This window comes from Podarcis filfolensis, assembly GCF_964270895.1.
Source record: "Podarcis filfolensis genome assembly, chromosome: 1".
NCBI lineage: Eukaryota > Metazoa > Chordata > Lepidosauria > Squamata > Lacertidae > Podarcis > Podarcis filfolensis.
This window is the reverse complement of record NC_139604.1, coordinates 128,173,227-128,191,965: the sequence shown is the minus strand read 5'-3', so window position 1 is coordinate 128,191,965 and position 18,739 is coordinate 128,173,227. Positions and strand designations below refer to the sequence as shown.

General features: G+C 45.0%; 2 protein-coding genes across 6 annotated transcripts in view; one reads left to right on the top strand and one right to left on the bottom strand.

Annotated features, from left to right (window-relative positions):
• Nucleotides 1-464: 464 nt before the first annotated feature.
• JKAMP (JNK1/MAPK8 associated membrane protein) lies at nucleotides 465-7,566 on the top strand. Of its 4 annotated transcripts, none has more exons than XM_083619379.1 (7): nucleotides 465-628; nucleotides 2,049-2,137; nucleotides 2,402-2,556; nucleotides 3,023-3,229; nucleotides 4,279-4,460; nucleotides 4,961-5,037; nucleotides 6,778-7,566. In XM_083619379.1, the coding sequence occupies exons 1-7, from the start codon at nucleotides 625-627 to the stop codon at nucleotides 6,994-6,996; spliced, it is 933 nt and encodes a 310-aa protein (XP_083475505.1). In that variant the 5' UTR covers nucleotides 465-624; the 3' UTR covers nucleotides 6,997-7,566. The 4 variants fall into 4 exon arrangements, with proteins under 4 accessions (XP_083475505.1, XP_083475506.1, XP_083475508.1 ...); XM_083619380.1 differs by having other exon boundaries at nucleotides 474-628; nucleotides 2,055-2,137; XM_083619382.1 differs by having other exon boundaries at nucleotides 591-665.
• Nucleotides 7,319-18,739, bottom strand: part of CCDC175 (coiled-coil domain containing 175) — a 34,484-nt gene continuing 23,063 nt past the window's right edge. For both annotated transcript variants that reach the window (XM_083613755.1, XM_083613756.1), the window contains exons 14-21: nucleotides 17,800-17,938; nucleotides 16,012-16,091; nucleotides 14,281-14,433; nucleotides 12,414-12,516; nucleotides 10,736-10,779; nucleotides 9,400-9,561; nucleotides 8,372-8,492; nucleotides 7,319-7,429 (exon numbers count right to left, since the gene is read on the bottom strand). In XM_083613755.1, the coding sequence (XP_083469881.1) occupies nucleotides 8,472-8,492; nucleotides 9,400-9,561; nucleotides 10,736-10,779; nucleotides 12,414-12,516; nucleotides 14,281-14,433; nucleotides 16,012-16,091; nucleotides 17,800-17,938 (702 nt within the window). In that variant the 3' untranslated portion in view covers nucleotides 7,319-7,429; nucleotides 8,372-8,471. The remainder of the gene's footprint in view (nucleotides 7,430-8,371; nucleotides 8,493-9,399; nucleotides 9,562-10,735; nucleotides 10,780-12,413; nucleotides 12,517-14,280; nucleotides 14,434-16,011; nucleotides 16,092-17,799; nucleotides 17,939-18,739) is intronic.

Sequence of the window (18,739 nt, the reverse complement as noted above, 5' to 3'; positions counted from 1 at the left end):
GAGAGAGAGAGAGAGAGAGAGAGAGAGAGAGAGATTGATTGTAGAGTCACACACCTCATTGAATTTTTTTTGTGGCACTTCCGGGTTCGCTTCCATATGCTTCGCCCATTTTTCTTCTGACGCCGTGGCGTCTATTTAATTTATTTATATGAAAAAAATTATATCTCGTTTTTTAAAAAAAATATTACCACAGCTGGACTCCTTAAACTTATAAATGAAGAATTTAACAAGGATCTAGAACATGACCGCTTACTGAGAAATCGCATCTTAAGGCATCCGTGCAAAGTAGGCGGCGTTCTCATAGAAGAGAGTCTATAGAGTGGCAACGTCCTTGAAGCTCCCGCCGTGCGCCGCTCTTCATTTTTCTAGCTCTACTATGAAAAAGAGCCGAACATAATAGACCACGCCCCCTCCCCGTTCAGACCACGCCCCCTCCCCGTCCCCCCTCCCGAGAGGAGGCCCCGAACGCGACCGCCGCGCCTATCGGGGGCGTGGCTATGTGAAGCCGACAAACCAATCAACGGGGACTGGAGGAACCTGAGAGGAAGTGACGCAAAGCCAGCCGCTGTTGCTGCCCGGTTAGCTGTCAAGAACCCGGATGATTTTGGGGGTGAATAGGTGGAGATGGGTGAGTTTTGGGTGCTGAGTTTATTACCTTTCCCCAGGTGAGAGGGGCTGTTTCTTCCTGCTGGGCAGCTGACCAGGCCGGTTTCTTAGCTGCAAAAGCAAGCAGCCTTCCAATATCCTAAAAGCATAGCTGGATAGGTAGATAATATAAATAGAATTCTTTATATAATACAGATAGGTAGCCGTGTTGGTCTGCCATAGTCAAAACAAAAAAATTTTTTTTCCTTCCAGTAGCACCTTAAAGACCAACTAAGTTCTTGGTATGAGCTTTCGTGTGCATGCACACTTCTTCAGATACACTGAAACAGAAGTTGCCAGATCCTTCTATATAGTGAGAAGGTGGGGAGGGGTATTACTCAGAAGGGTGGTGGGAATGGGTGATTGGCAGATAGCTGTGATGAGCCTGTTGACGACTCTTAACGACTGCAATAGGTCTTACAGGAAAAAGCAAGGGGTGAGAAGGTGAAAAATGGCTTTGTCATGTATAATGAGATAAGAATCCAATGTCTTTGTTCAGACCAGGTCTCTCCATGGTTTTAAGTTTGGTAATGAGTTGCAATTCACCTTCTCACTATATAGAATTCACCTTCTCACTATATAGATCCAGTTACAAATAGGTAGCCGTGTTGGTCTGCCATAGTCAAAAAATTTTTTTTGTGTATCTGAAGAAGTGTGCATGCACATGAAAGCTCATACCAAGAACTAACTTAGTTGGTCTTCAAGGTGCTACTGGAAGGAAAAATTTTTTTTCCTTTATATAATGTTATAGGGGAGGGGAAGAGATATTTTTTGCATGCCAGCTTTCGTGGGCTAAAGCGAGGAAGCGTTGCCCTCAACAGGGGAGAGATGCTACAATTCCCCTCATCCCTCAGCCCTGGTCCTGCTGGCCAGGGGGACAGAAGTCCCACCAGCATCAGGGGAACCGAGGTTGGGACAGGCTGAGTTTTAAGTTCCTGGAGGGGAACCTGTGGCCTTTTAAATTTAGCATTCCAACTCGTCAGCTGGCACAGCGAATGGCTGTGGATGATGGGAGTTGCAGTTCAGCAACATGGGGGGGGGGCTGCTGCTCTTGCAGCAACAGGAATAGTAATAATTGGTGGTGGCGGCGGTGAGGACGACAACGAATTATAAGCCCATAAGAAGCCCATAAGGGTAGGGTATCAAGGCTGTAAAAAAACATCTTTTATGGCCCAGGCTTCTCTCCCCTTTTCCTGTAGATAGACCCCCTCCCAACGATGTCTGAATTTCTGTGTCAGATGACAGAACTTCTAAACATTCCCTTTCTCTGAGCTCTCTGATGTTGAAATAGTTTTAATGTGGAAGCTGTTGCATGTCTGTTTACCTGGTTCTGCGTTCCGTGCAAACTGTTATTAGCTTACAAGTATCTGCCACTCTTTTGGCCTTTCTATCTTTTGTATAAGTTGTAGATATTCAGCCAGATTGCCTTGGGCTTTATTGTGGAAGAACAGCGGAATTTATAAATGGGACTGAAATCCATGGCGATTGTGGGGTAAGTAGAGGATCGTGAAAAGACATGAGTATTTGAAGCTGGCGCAGTATAATGTTTTAGCTGCTATTATCCAACCATTAGTGGGTTTGGCTCAGGAAAGGATGGCCTGAGCACATCTTGGGCTCAACGAAACTGCTTGTCCTTCAAATACAGCACATTATTCAGTCCTGTTCATTTGTCTGCATCCCTTTCCCAAGCCATTTTGTGTGTGTGCAAAACGTTAATAGGTATCTTTATAAAACAATATGTGATTAAACTCTCCAGGTGTGTCCAAGAGGGCAAAGGACAGATGTTCACAAAATTTGTCGGCCATGTATGGGATCTCCAGAACGCTATGATTGGCTTTACCTTGGCTTTATGGCAATGCTTCCTCTGATTTTGCATTGGTTCTTCATTGAATGGTATTCAGGGAAAAAGAGGTAAATGTTTCCTAAGCCCTGTTTCAAACAAGAAACCGAATGTAACTTTTGAATCTAAAGGTGCACTTACCTTGCTATTGAAGGCGCTGGGGGGGGGGGGACCAACTACTCTGCAAGTTGGAGGACTGCTAACCTGGCTTTGGGGAGGCAGCACAAGGGCTCCGGGATGCTGACAGAGCCCTCACGCCTCCTTCCCTAATCTGGGTGTCTCGCTTACCTGGCTTTGGGAGGGTGGTGAGAGGGCTCTGGGATGCTTCCAGAGCCTTTGTGCTGCCTTCCCAAAGCTGGGTATCCCCATGATCAGAGTTCTGCATGGGTGAGACGGTGGGAATAAGTAAATGGAGTGGGTTTCTTCTGCTCTTCTTTTATTTATTCTCTCCCACCCACTCAAAGCTACAATTGTACAAGTCTAACAAGATACAAATTACCTGTACTGATTTTGATTCCTTCTTTTCCCTCTTTCCAGCTCCAGTGCTCTGTTCCAGCACATCACTGCTTTAATCGAATGCAGCGTGGCAGCCATCGTTACTCTGCTTGTAAGCGACCCCCTGGGCTCCTTGCATATCCGCTCCTGCAAGGTGGTGATGCTTTCTGACTGGTACACCATGCTCTACAACCCGAGTCCTGATTACATTACCACTATTCATTGTACCCACGAAGCAGTCTACCCTCTGTGAGTATCTTTTCTGTGGCCTTGTCTGTGAGATTGCAATTGTTTTGTAAAAACCCCTACCTCTTAGCAGCTGTTCCCAGACAGGTAATCTTGGTGTCTTGATCTATGCATGCTTACTTAGAAGCAAGCCCTATTGATGGGGATTACTCTCACCCTTATATAGTTGCAGTGTCTTTTTTACTACTCTGCCCATATTTGCTAGGTCAAACCATGGCTTAGAATGAATGCATCGGCTCCTGGGGAGGAAATTGAATCTGCTTTGCTCCTCCTTGGTCATTTCAGCTCCATGCTGCAACTAAGCCAAGGTCCGGGTTAGCATGTCATCTGAACCTGGGATCATGCTCAGAGGAATCATGGAATTGTACAGCTGGAAGGGATCCCAATAATCATCTAGTTCAACCCCCAGCTGTTCCCGAAACCCAAGATCAAACCAGAGACCTTTAGAGCTTCAATCTAACGCCATCCCAACTGTGGTTAAGTTCTCCCCTCCATAACCACAACCTGTAGCCAAATTTTGTTCTTGGCTTAGCTGCTGTGCCATGCTGAGCTAAAGGGACCAGGAAAAGAAATAGCAGGTGTGATCTCCTCTCTGGGAGCAAACACATTTAAGTTGTGCCAGTAAGCCATACTTTGACATGGTGAACATGCCTATGACCAAGAGGAATGGTTAAGCCCTTCCCTCCCTGTCGCTCATGGCTCACATGACTCTCAAGGGAATGGAAGAAAATGAATGGGAATAAGACACTACTGTGCATTCGTGCTGGAGGGAGAATAAGGATAGGAAATAAGATAAAGAGGAAATTATGCAGATTGCCATAACTTGAGGTACAAGATCTCCAGGGCCTGGATTTGTGGGCCAGGAGGGCGTAAGAAAGTAGGAGACAGTGTTGATGTGAAGAAACAGCATCATAGCAAGGATTTTGCATAATGGGGGGGGGGGAGGTATAGAACTTGTGGCATATATGTGTCTTGTGTTTATTGACCATATTGAGTGAGGTGTGAAGTTTTTGGCACTACTGTGCTCTGAAATAAACAATTCTCTCTTCCAGCTACACCATTGTATTTATATACTATGCCTTTTGTTTGGTGTTGATGATGATGCTTCGGCCCCTTTTGGTGAAGAAGATTGCTTGTGGGCTAGGGAAGTCTGATCGATTTAAGAGCATTTATGCAGCTCTCTACTTCTTCCCGATCCTAACTGTGCTTCAAGCAGTTGGAGGTGGCTTGCTCTGTAAGTCGTTGTTATTTTCCACCCCCTCACTTTCCCCTCTGCACAACCGGTAGAACAAACCAGTTAGTTGCACCTAACATGCAAACCAAGAACTATGGTTAATGGCTTCCAAACAAGCCACATTTGGAAGCTAACTTTCAGTTTAATCTGGCATGTTTGGAAGCTGTTAACCATAGCTCATACCTACCCTGGATTATTAAAGCAGGATTTGAGTGTCTGAGTGTGGCAGCTGCCTAAGGGCCATTTCACCTTGTGAGCTGAGCACTGTTCATACCACTCACTTTTGCTTACTACAAGGATACAGAATTTTATTATTTCTATCCAACCTTTGCCCCCACTCTGGCACTGGGTAAAGTCAGGCTGATAGAACTCAGTGGGACTTACTTTTGAGTAGGCATGCTCAGGATTGCACCCCATAACAACTATTTATAGCTTCTGCATGACTGGTGCGGTAAAATCGTGTTGGTGTGTCAATGTAACGTACAACTGTTTTCTTCCAGACTATGCTTTCCCTTATATCATCATAGTGTTATCTCTTGTCACCCTGGTTGTGTATCTGTCAGCTTCCGAAGTAGATGTAAGTAAAACACTGTTTCATTTTAAAATATATACTTTTAAAAAAGTGACCTACAACTGAAGGGAGAAAATGGAAAACAGAGGAAATGGTCAGCAATAAGTGATTGAAATTCCTTGGGCTATTCCGCCAGGGATTCCACTGTCCCACACCCACCCCAGGTTGGCAAAGAGGTCTATCTTGCCATTCTTTAATTGTTTTATCTTCAAAAGCCTGAGACAGCTAAAGTCTTTGTTCACACGTTCTACACCGGAGAGGGAGATAAGCTCTCTTCTTGTTTAGATTGGAGGGGGGCTCTGGTCAGCATTCTGTGAACAGTCAGCGAATCAGGAGAGGCTTACGAACTAGCTGGTTACCATCTCATACAGTCAGGAGGAAAAGCAGCCGTAGTTATTGCATAAGAATCCTTCCTCGTCAGTATTATTGCCTGGCTTTTCAAAGAACCTGTTCCCTGCCTGATGTCGGCCGACTATTTTAATCTTTAGCCAAGGATTTCTGGGTGGGGTTGCACCAATTATTAAAACAGCAAATGCAAATAAAGAGTGAACGACAAAATAATAATCTTACACATGGTGCCAAAATGAAAAGAGGGTTGGTATCAGGTGGGTCTCTTGAGGAATGAGCATTCCACCAGCAGGATGCTGTTATGGAAAAGGGCTTAAGCAAAGGCATCTGTAACTGCTGCAACTGCTAAGTGGCTTCTTTTAAAGGAGAGCAGCAACAGTGCTAAAGAGGATGGGTTGATATTGGGGAATGTGTGTGCCTGCTTCCCCTCCTTCAGAGAGAATAATGAACAGTGGACCCTCTCCTGCCTTTCCAGTTAGGGGTTTGTTTGTTTCGTAAAATTTGTACACCCCTTGATTGTCAAAAGAAAACCCTCAAAGCAGTTCACGGAAAAGGATAAAATTATCAGTATGAAAAATTAATTAAGATCTAAAACTTTTTAAAAGTTGAAGCAGCAGTGGATTAAAACTTGTGCCAACTTTCTAAAGATATGGGAAGGCTTGTCTGGACAAAAATATTATTAGGTAAAGGTAAAGGGACCCCTGACCATTAGGTCCAGTCGTGACCAACTCTGGGGTTGCGGCGCTCATCTCGCTTTATTGGCCGAGGGAGCCGGTGTACAGCTTCCGGGTCATGTGGCCAGCATGACTAAGCTGCTTCTGGTGAACCAGAGCAGCGCACGGAAATGCTGTTTACCTTCCCGCCAGAGCGGTACCTATTTATCTACTTGCACTTTGACGTGCTTTCGAACTGCTAGTGGGCAGGAGCAGGGACTGAGCAACGGGAGCTCACCCTGTCACGGGGATTCGAACCACTGACCTTCTGATCAGCAAGTCCTAGGCTCTGTGGTTTAACCCACAGCGCCACCCGCGTCCCAAAATTTTTAGCAGGTGCCAAAAGGAGCACAGTGAAGGGGCCTGCCTGATGGCAATGGGCAGGGAGTTCCAAAGTGTAGGTGCTACCACACAAAAAGACCAAATTATTACAAATGCAGAACGGGTATTATGTGGCACCTGCAGTTGTGCCATTCCCTTCCTCAGAGCTCTCCCAAAAATATGATAAAGAGAGAAACTAAGAACGGCTTAGTTCAGATAACTTTCTCCACCGAGAGACAAGATAAAAGGAGAGGCTTCAAAAGGCACCTTGATTTCATTCTGCCCCTTTCTGAAATCTCTGCGTTAGCCTCAGACAACATCTGTGTAAAAACTAACGGCAACATCTTGTCTCCTGTTTTACAAGACTTTCAAGGATCTCCTTGTCAGGAAGAAAAGGCTCATTGTTCTGTTCAGCCACTGGCTCCTGCACGCCTACGGGATCATCTCCATCTCCAAGCTGAACAATGTCTACCAAGACTTGCCCCTGCTGGCTTTGGTGCCGGCACCTGCTCTGTTCTACTTGCTTACTGCAAAGTACACGGATCCTTCGCGGATACTCTCCGATGGAGCAAACGGACGTTGAGCCAAGAATCCAGCGTTGAAGGCTGAGGTTCTCTGGGGCCCACCCATCCTTCCCCTCTTATAGGAAGCTGTCAGTTCTCTTATCAGCCAGCTTTCAGGTAAAGTTTCTTTAGGATCAAGGCTTAGTCCTCCCCCATCAGCTAGATTCTATCCTCCTAAGCAACATCTGGACGCACCTGTGCATGTATGCCTTAGAAGTGTTCCATCAGCCACAGGAGCCAGAGTCCCCGCTGCTGTTCATGGTGAAGGATCAAGGCCCGTCCCTGTAAATATGTTTATTATCTGCCCATGCTGTGCAAGCGTGAAACATTTTGTACAGCGTATCTGGAAACAGTGTAACTTTTATTTCTGAGTGCAGTATTTTATCACGTCTTTGAAGAATGATATGTAGAAGAATAAAACTTCAGTCCACAGCTCTTGCAGTCTCTTCATTTCTAGATAAGAAGTTTGGGAGAACAATGCAGTTGTTATTATTTTTATTAATATCTGTTTGTAACAACACTTTGAGGCAGGGTGGATAAAAATCAATGATTTAAAAAAAGCAGATTTTTAAAATTTCAATCGGATTTTTTTTTATTTCAATCAGATTTTTAAAATAAAATGCTTTTGGGGGGGAAATCTTTCTAAAGATAATCTTCTATTTATGTTACACTATAGTCTAAAGGCTATTCATCAGGAAATAAGGATTTGTTTAAGTTTTTCATGTGTACTAAAACTCAGTCTAAGTTTTTTTAAAAAAAATTGTTTGACCACATCAGTGAACAAACATGGATACATATGCTATAATGTTATTGTTTTAGTTAAATACATTGTTTAAATTGTTAAGGAAATGATTATTTTTCTCCTTCCAATAAAGTACAGCAGAAAAGTTGTCCAAATATAAACAGTTAACTTATCAAACCTCACAATAATTTCATAATTATTGGTCTATGTATTTCTAATAGTATACCCAAATCAGAAATTTTTGATATAACTGTAAAACTACTCTGAAAATTTATTATTCCAAAAATGAAACCTTCATCTGGTTGTAAATGTTAAGATTACACCAGCAAGAATAAGTCTTTCTGTAAAAAAAAAAAAGATTTAAATCAAGTCTTACGGGCTAGTGATTTAAATCGTGATTAGGAAAATCTCCCAATTCACGTCAGCCAATTTTGCAGAGGAAACATTTTTGTGGGAGAGCGTGCTCTTTCAAGCACCTACCAGGTTTTGCACCTTGCTTTCCCAGAATAAATGTTCTACCTTTTGCCGGAGCAAAAGTTCTCTTATAGAGCCACCTATTACTATTTTTAATTAACATTCTGTGTCAAGGTAATCCAAATTTTGCAGTAGGGAAACCTGAAATCTTCAATCCCTGTATGATGTGCTCCCCCTACCTCTGACCATTCGCAAATACGTACTGTCAGTCTTGGGCTTCCTGCTGCAGGAAAGGTAGGATAAGAAAGAAGGATATATGCGGTTGCAGGGCCTTTGTGATTACTGTTCAGATTCCTGCCCCTAGCAAAAAGAAAGAAAGAAAAAGAAAGAATGAAAAATTAAAGCTCTTTTGGTGTGTTTCCTTTTCCTTTCTAAGCAAGTTTATTAGGGAGTAGGAACAGAGAGAACGGTGTTGGGTTGTTGTGGGTATCAGAGTTATCACTCTCCGCTAAGCAGAAATGCTGACTCAGCAGCATAAAGAGATATGGTTGACTCCCCTACCCTGGCTTCTCCCCTGTATGTGTATGTGTGTGCTGATTCCTGGATGGAAGAAGACTGCTTGATGATGATGCAAGACTGCAACTGGAATAAAGCCCTATTGGAAATACAGCTTGACTCCTGAATGTCTCATGTAGGGTTTCTGTAAAGGTAAAGGGACTCCTGACCATTAGGTGCAGTCGTGACCGACTCTGGGGTTGCGGCGCTCATCTCGCTTTATTGGCTGAGGGAGCCGGCGTGCAGCTTCCGGGTCATGTGGCCAGCATGACTAAGCTGCTTCTGGCGAACCAGAGCAGTGCATGGAAACGCCGTTTACCTTCCCACCGTAGTGGTACCTATTTATCTACTTGCACTTTGACGTGCTTTCGAACTGCTAGGTTGGCAGGAGCAGGGACCGAGCAACAGGAGCTCACCCCGCTGCGGGGATTCAAACCACCGACCTGATCAGCAAGTCCTAGGCTCTGTGGTTTAACCCACAGCGCCACCCGCGTCCCGAAAGGGTTTCTGTACATCACAACAAATGGCACCTGTCTTGAGCTACTGAAAATTGTAAGTGCTGCCAGAATATATTGTTCCAGATCTTCCCCAGCCGCCTTGTGTGTGGTATATTTCTGTTGCCAAGAATCTGCTTCGCGGAGTAAGTTCTGCTGTTTCAGCCGCCCTTTGTGTAGAACTGAACCAATGCGCCACCACTGCAGAGTGAGCTCACCTCGTCACCCAGGTCCGATCTGCTTTCTAACAGAGACTCCATTGCCATATAGTTTAGCTGCAGCCCGTCGTAAACATAGTCAAGCTTGTCATTCCTTTTCCTGTGTTTCCTTATATACTCATCCAGAATAATCATGATGTCTTTCTGGTACCTCAAGAAAAACTGCAGCAAAATAAAGATGGCTCACCTTCAAGTAGGGCTGTTAAAATTTTCTATTTCAAGAGGCTGGTTAGGGTTGCCCCAGCTTATTTTCTTGAATGCCCACATTCGAATGTGTAACCCTCGTTTCCATTGAAAATTTGTCCGTAACTTAGGTTTTACACAGATGGCAGCAATAGTGTACAGTCGTACCTTGGAAATCGAATGGACGTTCAGCTTCCAAAAATAGTTCGCAATCCGGAACAGTCACTTCCAGGTTTGCAACAGTCGGGAACTAAGCTGTTTGACTTCCAAGGTATAACTGTGTATAGTTTTGTTATAGTACGATCACATCTAATGTGGGACATTCCAGAGGTTCTGCGTATACACAAAAATCATGTATACCCAAAGCTTTGGAGCTGCTCCTAAGACTAGCAGGTGAAGGGGAGAGAATAAGAAGAAGAGTTTGGATTTGATAACCCGCTTTATTACTACCCTAAGGAGTCTCTAACATTCTCCTTTCCCTTCCTTCCCAACAACAAACACTCTGTGAGGTGAGTGAGGCTGAGAGACTTCAGAGAAGTGTGACTAGCCCAAGGTCACCCAGCAGCTGCATGTGGAGGAGCAGGGAATAGAACCCGGTTCACCAGATTACGAGTCCACCGCCCTTAACCACTCACCACACTGGCTCTCAGGGAGAGGGAGAATCACCTCTCCTCCCAGAGCCCATACATCAAGTAAGCCTTGCCCAGCAAGCAAGGCTGAGAGCGTGAAAAGCTCTTTTCGCACTGGGGAACTCAAGCGGATTTGGCGCAAAAAGAGCTTTTAAGCTCTCCACCTTGCTTGGATTTCTCACGAAATTTCAACCATCCTGCCTTCAATAGTTGAAATTGCGCAAGTTAAATGCATGTAAGATGCAACTGTACTGTATTTGAATCATTTTTTTAAAAGTACAAGTGGGACTGCAGTTTCAAAAGCAGGATACCCGCATGAGCTATTTCAACCAGGGGCTAAGGGCAGAAGTAGTCAAAAGCATATTTGTTATGCAACTCAAGTCCAATATGCAATATGTATTTCTTTTTTCCAGCCCAACAGCCAATCCTGTATAAGCTGCTCTCGTTCCAGGGGGATAAGACAGGAGAAAAAACCCAGGGCATCGTGTCCCAAAAGCTGTTCTTAACCCAATACTGCATCATACCTTTTGAAGCTTTGTGTCCCTTATCCACTTCTTGACATAAAGTCCTAAAAGAAATTAAGACATTTTAGAGCGTTTAGGGAAATGTCGGCCAAAAAGCCAAACTTTAAAAATGCTCCATTTAAAAGTGATTTTTATACTATCTATAGAAAGAGAAAATCCAGACAGCAACTCAGACCAAATGAAATACTTTTATCAAAAGCATTGGATACCTGGTACTTCTAGAGTGCCAGTTAGCTTAATAAAATATCTTTCTGTTATAAACAGAAGCATTAAGAACACAATCTAACCGCTGAAAACCCACAGCTAGGAGGGGGGATTGGTCCCAGTGGTTGGTGACAGGGGCAGGTTTAAATCCCACTCCGGTGCAAGTGACCCCTTATTCCTGCAGGGGAAAGGGAAATTACACAGGTGATGTTTCTGTGGAGAAGGCAACCTGCCCTACACCTCTGAACTTGGGTAGCTTACTAATAGGAATCCCACTGTGGTTGTTGGCACTCTCCTCTCTCAATAATGGGAACACTGCAAATGCAAGAACGAAACAAAAAACTGCCCTATGTATTGTACATGGGGTGTCAATCCAGGGAGCAGATTAAGATATATTTTTATCATTCGTACATACCTCTCTGTATGTCTGTGTGTGCATGAATACACACTGATTCCCCCCTTGACTGGCACCTCTGTTTCCACCTGGCCTTTTATGCTGATCTATGGCAGCCCCAAGGAATCCCCCATGGCATGCATTGTCTTCAGCCAAGCTTCCTCAACCTCAGCCCTCCAGATGATTTTGGCCTACAACTCCCATGATCCCTAGCTAGCAGGACCAGTGATCAGGGATGATGGGAATTGTAGTCTCAAAACATCTGGAGGGCTGAGGTTGAGGAAGCCTGGTCTTCAGCGATAATGCAGCTTCGAATCATAGAAACGTAGAGTTGGAAAGGACCTTGAGGGTCATCTAGATTTCTGCATTGTGGGGGGGTTGGACTAGATGACCCTTGGGGTCCCTTCCGACTCTACAATTCTGTGAACCTCCTGCAATGCAGGAATAGGAAGCTGCCCTGCAGTCAGAGCACTGGTCCGTCTGGCCCAGTGTTCTCTACACTGACAATGGTTCTCCAGGCTTTCTCCAGTCCTCTCTGCATATGCCATGGACCAGAGACCTTCTGAATCAAAAGCAGCTGCTCTGCTCCCCTGGGCTATAGTCCTTCCCCAGAATCTCATACTGCAGCACTGCATACGTGGGTCTGTGGCTACTCAGTGCAGTATGTACATTCTGGCTGAGAACCAGCTCGGAGACACAATTCAGAGAAGACAGTTTTGATTGCTCAGCATGGCAGACCAGCCATGACGAAAGGCAGCCATAAAGCCACAGACCTAAAAAACCTCTTGGTGAAGCCAGCCACGGCCCACATTGCTGGAGATGTGTGATGGCCAGTTTACTGAAAATTCATTCTGATCTGTCTGTACAGAGGGATGTTATGTCAAGCAATGCGGTGGTTTTTTCTTGGGGTGGGGTAAGTAGGTTTGTTGTGCAAGAGTGCCAAATCCACTTTGATTGTGTGACCTGAGTCTGCAGGTATGTGATTGATTCCCACCTGCAAAACAGCAGCGGTCTGGAAGGAACCTTCCAATGTGGGGCTTTTGTATTGCAGCAATCAACTTCATGCCACACATCACTCACCATGAAGCTCTTTTGTAGCTTTCTGGGTTTCTTGCCTCTCTGACCGAAAGAGTTTTGCCTCACTTTCGATTTCAGAGATATCTTCTTTGAGAAAGGCAATGCCCTGCCGGGGTAAAAACGTTCCCAGAGTGTCAGCATCTGACGTGTCCTTATTGATATACAACAAGCCTATCACTTCTTAAGTCACATCTTGTTTTTCTTGCGGGAGATTGCAGTCAAATACAACTAGCAGGCATAGGACTAGTTAGTGCACAAAGTGGTGAAGGACCACAGAGTTGTATTGCTAGATAGGCTCAGCTAGGTCACACCCTCTAGAGGGAGGAAGTGAAGCCTTTTGCTCTTCCTTTCTCTCTGCACTGAAAAAGACATGTCTAGGCTTGCTCCCAAGCTTAAAACACATGTTTGAAACTATATTCTGTATTTTCTACACAAGAGTATTTTGCCTATGTTATCCTTGCTGCTGCATGGAACAATGCAGGATTGAGACCTTGAATCTGTAAGTAAATAATTTTAAACTTACTTAACAGTGTGTAGTCTGCTCATTGCACGAGGGGTAAAAACAGGTCAGCTGCTGCGTACAGCTGAAGGGGATTAAAAAGGTATAACAACCTATATTCCTAACGCTTTACTGTGCTGCTTATTTTTGTGAGTTTAATACTCTGCCCTGTGATTTGAGTCCTTGTAAGTACCTGAAAGTACCCTTGCACTCATTAAACCACCCAATGTTTACCCCTTCAATTCTGGTTCTATTTAGAAATTTCCTGCGACCTAAGAAGGTTCAGATGAAAACACACAAAATTTACAGTGAAAATAATATCTCTCCATTCACTTCTATATGCCTTTTTCACACATATCTGCACCTTGTGTACTCTGCCCCAAGGAAACCTGAATTCCACGGGCAGGACTGAATATTTAAAATTTGCATAATTACTGAATTTCCCCAAGCTATCTCGGATAGAACCACACCAGCAAATTCTCTGTAAACTTCAGTGATTTAAGAAGGAAGCCTGGGCTGGGGCAGCTGGTGATGTACAAACTTTTAAGAAAATGGAGGGATGGCAGAGATTTGGGTTGTGGACCACATTTCAGATGGAAAGGCATAGCAGCTCCCCCCAGGTTCTGTGTGGAAGGGTCATAGTTCTGTGGTTTGTATGCAGAAGGTTCACTCTCTGGCATCTCCAAGAAGGGCTGGGACAGATCAGGGTCTGAAATCTTGGTGTGCATATGCAGTGAATGGTCATATAGCAGCTGAACAGCAGACAAGTAAGTTTTCATGGGCCAGGAAGCCCATGGTGTCAAATGCATGACAGAGGCTCCTAACAGTACAGAGGTAGAGAAAAAGAGGGGGAAAATATATATATATATATATATATATATATATATATATATATATATATATATATATATATTTTTTACAAAGTGAGGCCAAAGGCAAGAGAGAGCAGCAAATGGGATCAGTCACTGTACTGGGAATCCACAACCCAGTCAAATGTGCAAGCACAGTGAGCATGACACCCTCCCTGCAGCCAGCAGCTGCCAAACAGGCAGAGCAAGATCACCAGGGTAAAATAACGCCTAAGAATAGCTTCCTGCAGTGGGGCAGCCATTTCTAGGGTTTGCAGAGACCAAACTGCACAATGCCATCTTTTCCCAGTTTGGCAGCTTCCTATTTTGGTGCACCCAGAATACATGCATTCCTCGCTACAACCAAAATATCCCAAAAGCAATAATGAAGTCCAATAAACAACTTTTTCAAAGCTCTTCCTGGTACTTGTATTGGTTTGTGTGTCACGCTATTGCGCTATGTTAACTTCCACTTCCTGAAGGTGTGGGCTTTATGTGCCAGAGCCAGACTCGGAATACTCACTGCTCTTAATCTGTCGTTTTCTCCGTTCAAAATGTACAGCCTCCTATTAATCTCATAGATGTCTCTCTCAAGGTACTTCAGAGAATGTGTGAAGCTTTGCAGCTGATGCAATGCTTTCTCCCTGTTGGTCTTTATTACATTCTTTGCATAAGACTGTGAGGAAAGAATAGTTAGTTAGTTAGTTAGTTAGTTAGTGAGCACTGACAGTCTAATAGACACTATATAAAAGGAATGGGGAAGAGGCAGGAAAGCAAAGTAGGGCACTAATTCTTCCTATGTTCAGGGCTGCTGCTCGTGCTACTCTAGCTGTGACATCCATTGTTTCCATGTGCAAATGTATCACCATGGGGCAGTTGCCCCTGATACAGCTTCCATTCTGCCCAGTGTCAACTCAAAAAGGACCACCCCAGTGCTTGTGCCAACCAAGGCAGAAGGGAAAAACACCCTTTTGCTGCAACAGCTCCCATGCTGGCACCGAGAAGAGGCCTGGATTCTGCCCGCTGTTGTCACATGGTGGCAGCAGGGTCTACACAGGATCCATCAGTCCAGCCCCTTCCTCAAACTCCCACTGGTGGTAGATTCTCTGCCTGCACACCTTTTGGTCAGGTGCTCTTTGCTAGCAGGACTTCCCCACCAATGGAGGTCACCTGAGGGAGGGGCACCTGCACCCCATCAAACGGGTGGGAGTTTGGATTGCTCGGTTATTTATCCAGCAACGCCTTGGGCCTCTCTAATTGGCTCCTGGGATTCTCCCCAGCCACACCCCTCACTGGCCCTCTTTCACATCTTGGGGTGTTTGTGCCCAGCTGGAATGTGTCCTTAAACTCTGATAACCCTTTTCCTGGACAGAAGGCAGAAAGGGATGTGTGAGGGGTTATAGGAACAAGCCTACTATACAAAGGTAAAATACTACAAACTGCATAAATATTTTGTATGTTTTAAATTAGGGTTGTAATCTTTTTACTGGCTTTACAGTTTTATCGTTTGTAAATCGCCTTTACTGTAGGTTGTTTCCCCCCCTACAATCTAGCAATGTATAAATTTCATGTCAAATTTGTTATTCTGCCCATCACTGATACGCACACACACAACCCCTGCCTAGAAGCTGGAATGCAGTCTTTTTTTAATAATATTTTTTATTAGTTTTCAATTACAATAAACCAATAATAGCCTCATTACAATTCCTAATACAAATGATTCAAATACCAAATTATACAATTTAGGTTCCCCCCCCCACCCCCACCCGTGTGCTAGAATTGATGGTTTGATAATTTATTTTATTTCTGGATTTCTATCTTTGGGCCACAAAAGGTTTTCCTCATCTTAGCTAACGGCCACATTCTGCAGTGGAGCCATCCATCCCATAACCCAGGCCTGAGGAAGAGGCCGTTACTGTGTGGCCTCCTTGTGTGACCTATTTGAATAAGCTGCATGCTGCGCTGTGCCACTTCTCCATGAAACTGGTCCTTCTCACCTTAAAGTTCCCAAGTGACCAGCTTAATTAACTCCATCAGCAAAATAACGTGGAGATGATGGTCAGCATGTGATGTGGTCGTGTAGTATACTAGCTGTGCTTAAGCATTAGGATTAGGAAGATTTTACTGGTCTGCAGCTTCAAGTTGTGTGCATATTTTACCTCTGGGGTGCTTGGATAAGGGACCAAGCACCACAGAAGCCGAGCTGCCAGAAATGTGATGCCCCCCAAAGCACAGATCACACCAGAGTGATTACCTTTAGCCTGGTGAGTTTGGCAGTCTCCTTTGTCGACTTGTCTATGCACTTAGTTAGTGTGAGCATCTCTTCCTGGAGTTCTAGGAACAAAACAGGAGGAGGAAAGACTCCATTTTACTTAAGCTAATATAAGCCACAACAGCAGCCAAATAACCTAGTAAGGTAAAGGTGAAGGGACCCCTGACCATTAGGTCCAGTCGTGGCCGACTCTGGAGTTGCGGCGCTCATCTCGCTTTATTGGCCGAGGGAGCCGGCGTACAGCTTCCGGGTTATGTGGCCAGCATGACTAAGCCGCTTCTGGTGAACCAGAGCAGCGCACGGAAATGCCGTTTACCTTCCCGCCGGAGCGGTACCAATTTATCTACTTGCACTTCGATGTGCTTTCGGACTGCTAGGTTGGCAGGAGCAGGGACCGAGCAATGGGAGCTCATCCTATTGTGGGGATTCGAACCGCCAACCTTTTGATCGGCAAGTCCTAGGCTCTGTGGTTTAACCCACAGCGCCACCCACGTCCCAAATAACCCAGTATGATCTCTATAACAGAGACCAGAGAGCTGCAGATGCTTTTCATTACACACAAGTTCAGACCTGCCTGCTCTATCTTAATTCCTGTATCTGGAGAATGGCTCTAGTCCCTAACATTTTCTGCAACTGCCTGTGGCAGGCATAGGCAAACTCGGCCCTCCAGATGTTTGGGGACTACAATTCCCATCATCCCTGACGACTGGTCCTGTTAGCTAGGGATGATGGGAGTTGTACTCCCAAAACATCTGGAGGGCCGAGTTTGCCTATGCTTGGCCCATGGATTTTCCTCTTCCGAGGCAGCAGGGCCCATAGGCAGTCAGGAAGGTAGGGGGTCCAGCCAGCTGTCAGGGCAGGAACCAGGAACAAGGAGGACAGTCCATTATATTGGGAGGCAAGGAGGCAGACAATACAGATCCAGGGTTCAAGAGAAGAGGATCAAATGGAAGGCCTGTAGGACCATGGACAGGTAACTGAGTGCTAGAAACGTACTCCACCCACATGGTTTAAGTTCCTCAAAGGTAGTGGCCTCTTGGCTCTGTGTCTAGCATTCTGACCCTTTCCCCTGACTTGCTGCATTCTCTGCGCCAGGAGTGTTCCAGGCCCTGAACTTTGTAAAGTTAATTCAAAGTTTTGAAAGTTAACTGTTTTTACCCAAATCCATCTCAAATCTAGCCAAGGGAGTGGAGAGCTCACTGACCTCTAACTGTGCCTCAGAAGAAAAGATTTAAAACCTGGCCTACTGAACAGTCTTTTGATGGCTAACTTGCTGGTGGATTTCTTTTAATAGATTTGTTCTTAATGGCTGTGTTTTTAAGGTTGTAGGCTGCATTTATAGTTGCTTCTATTGCGTTTTGATGTTACGAGCTGCTTTGATTACCCAGTGGGGTTAAAAAGCAGTTGTGTCTTGTACATAAAATATAAACCCCCGAACATCACCCCACAGGAAGCTGCCTTGAATTGGGGAGTAAAAGTATTAGTCCACCTGGTCCAATGCTGTCTGCTAAGATTGGCAGCAGCATTCCAGGTTAGCTAGAGAGGGCAGGGATGGCGCCAGGCACTTCAGCTAAGAAAACATGGGCTCCATCCCTGACCTATGTCCCCCGCCTCCTATCTGCAGAATACAACATACTAAGAAGGTTTGGGGGAAGAGGAAGCCTATGCTCCCTTGTGCTCATTATTGCTCTGTGATCTCATGGGATGTACAAAGTTTAGAAACAGGCAGGAGAAAAAGCTGCTGTCCTATGGAAACTACTCAAGGCATACCGTCATACAAGTCCTTCCGGATGGTATATTCAGCATTTAGTTCCTCCAATTCCACTCTCAACTGCTCCGAAAGTGGGATATTAACTTTCAGTTGTTCTTCCTTTTCCTCTGTAAGTTTTGTTACGGTATGATATTCGTTCTTTAGAGAAAATGAATAGCCATACACAAGGAATGAACGAAGAGGCAATGGGCTTCCTAAATGGTCTGATGCATTAAACAGCTGGCTTGTCTAAAGTGTTTGGGATTCTCAAAACAGCACAGTTAAGCCGATGGGTCTCAAACCCTCGGTGAGTTAGGGACTTTCCCTGCACGTGAAGACAGGCTGTGGCGGATGGAGCAGATGAGACCAAAAGTGGGTCCAACAGTTAAGAAGGTACCTTCTGCACATGCTGTAGAGGGAAGTGAGGGGCAAATGGAGCTCCCCAGCAGGGGAAGGTAGCCCATCTAGGAGAAGGAAAGCTCTTATCCTAAACCTTCGTGGCCTTGCAAGATATCCTTGGGAGAAGAAAAGGATAAGGAGTAAACCCGACACAAATCTGGAGTTGGGTCCCTAAAGTGGTTGGATGGCGCCTTTTACGCCTCCTTCTGGCAACTCCTGCAGCCAAGGTGGTGCCAGATATACTGCTTTGCTTTCCTTTGGACCTCATCAGTAAAGCCAAGAGGTGGGTTTTGTAGTCTGGGAAGCCCAGGACCTCCATACACACTGTGCCCCGGGGGGGGGGTCACTTTGGTGCTGCAAACACAGCAGTCTGACTTCACCCTTGGAGGCATACTCCATTGTCTCTTGAGACAGACAGATGCTAACAAGGCAAGCAATAGTGACATATTAAGATGGGTTGCTGGGCCAAACTTTCCAACTGCTAGATGACCAGAGGTCATGGCTATATTTTTTTGCACCAGCTTTGATGAAGGAGAGGGCTGGTAGGGAAGCCACTCTATC

Coding starts and splice junctions, on each gene's coding strand:
- JKAMP (XM_083619379.1), top strand. Junction 3,230..4,278: donor CACGAAGCAGTCTACCCTCT/GTGAGTATCTTT, acceptor TCTCTCTTCCAG/CTACACCATTGTATTTATAT. Junction 4,461..4,960: donor AGTTGGAGGTGGCTTGCTCT/GTAAGTCGTTGT, acceptor GTTTTCTTCCAG/ACTATGCTTTCCCTTATATC.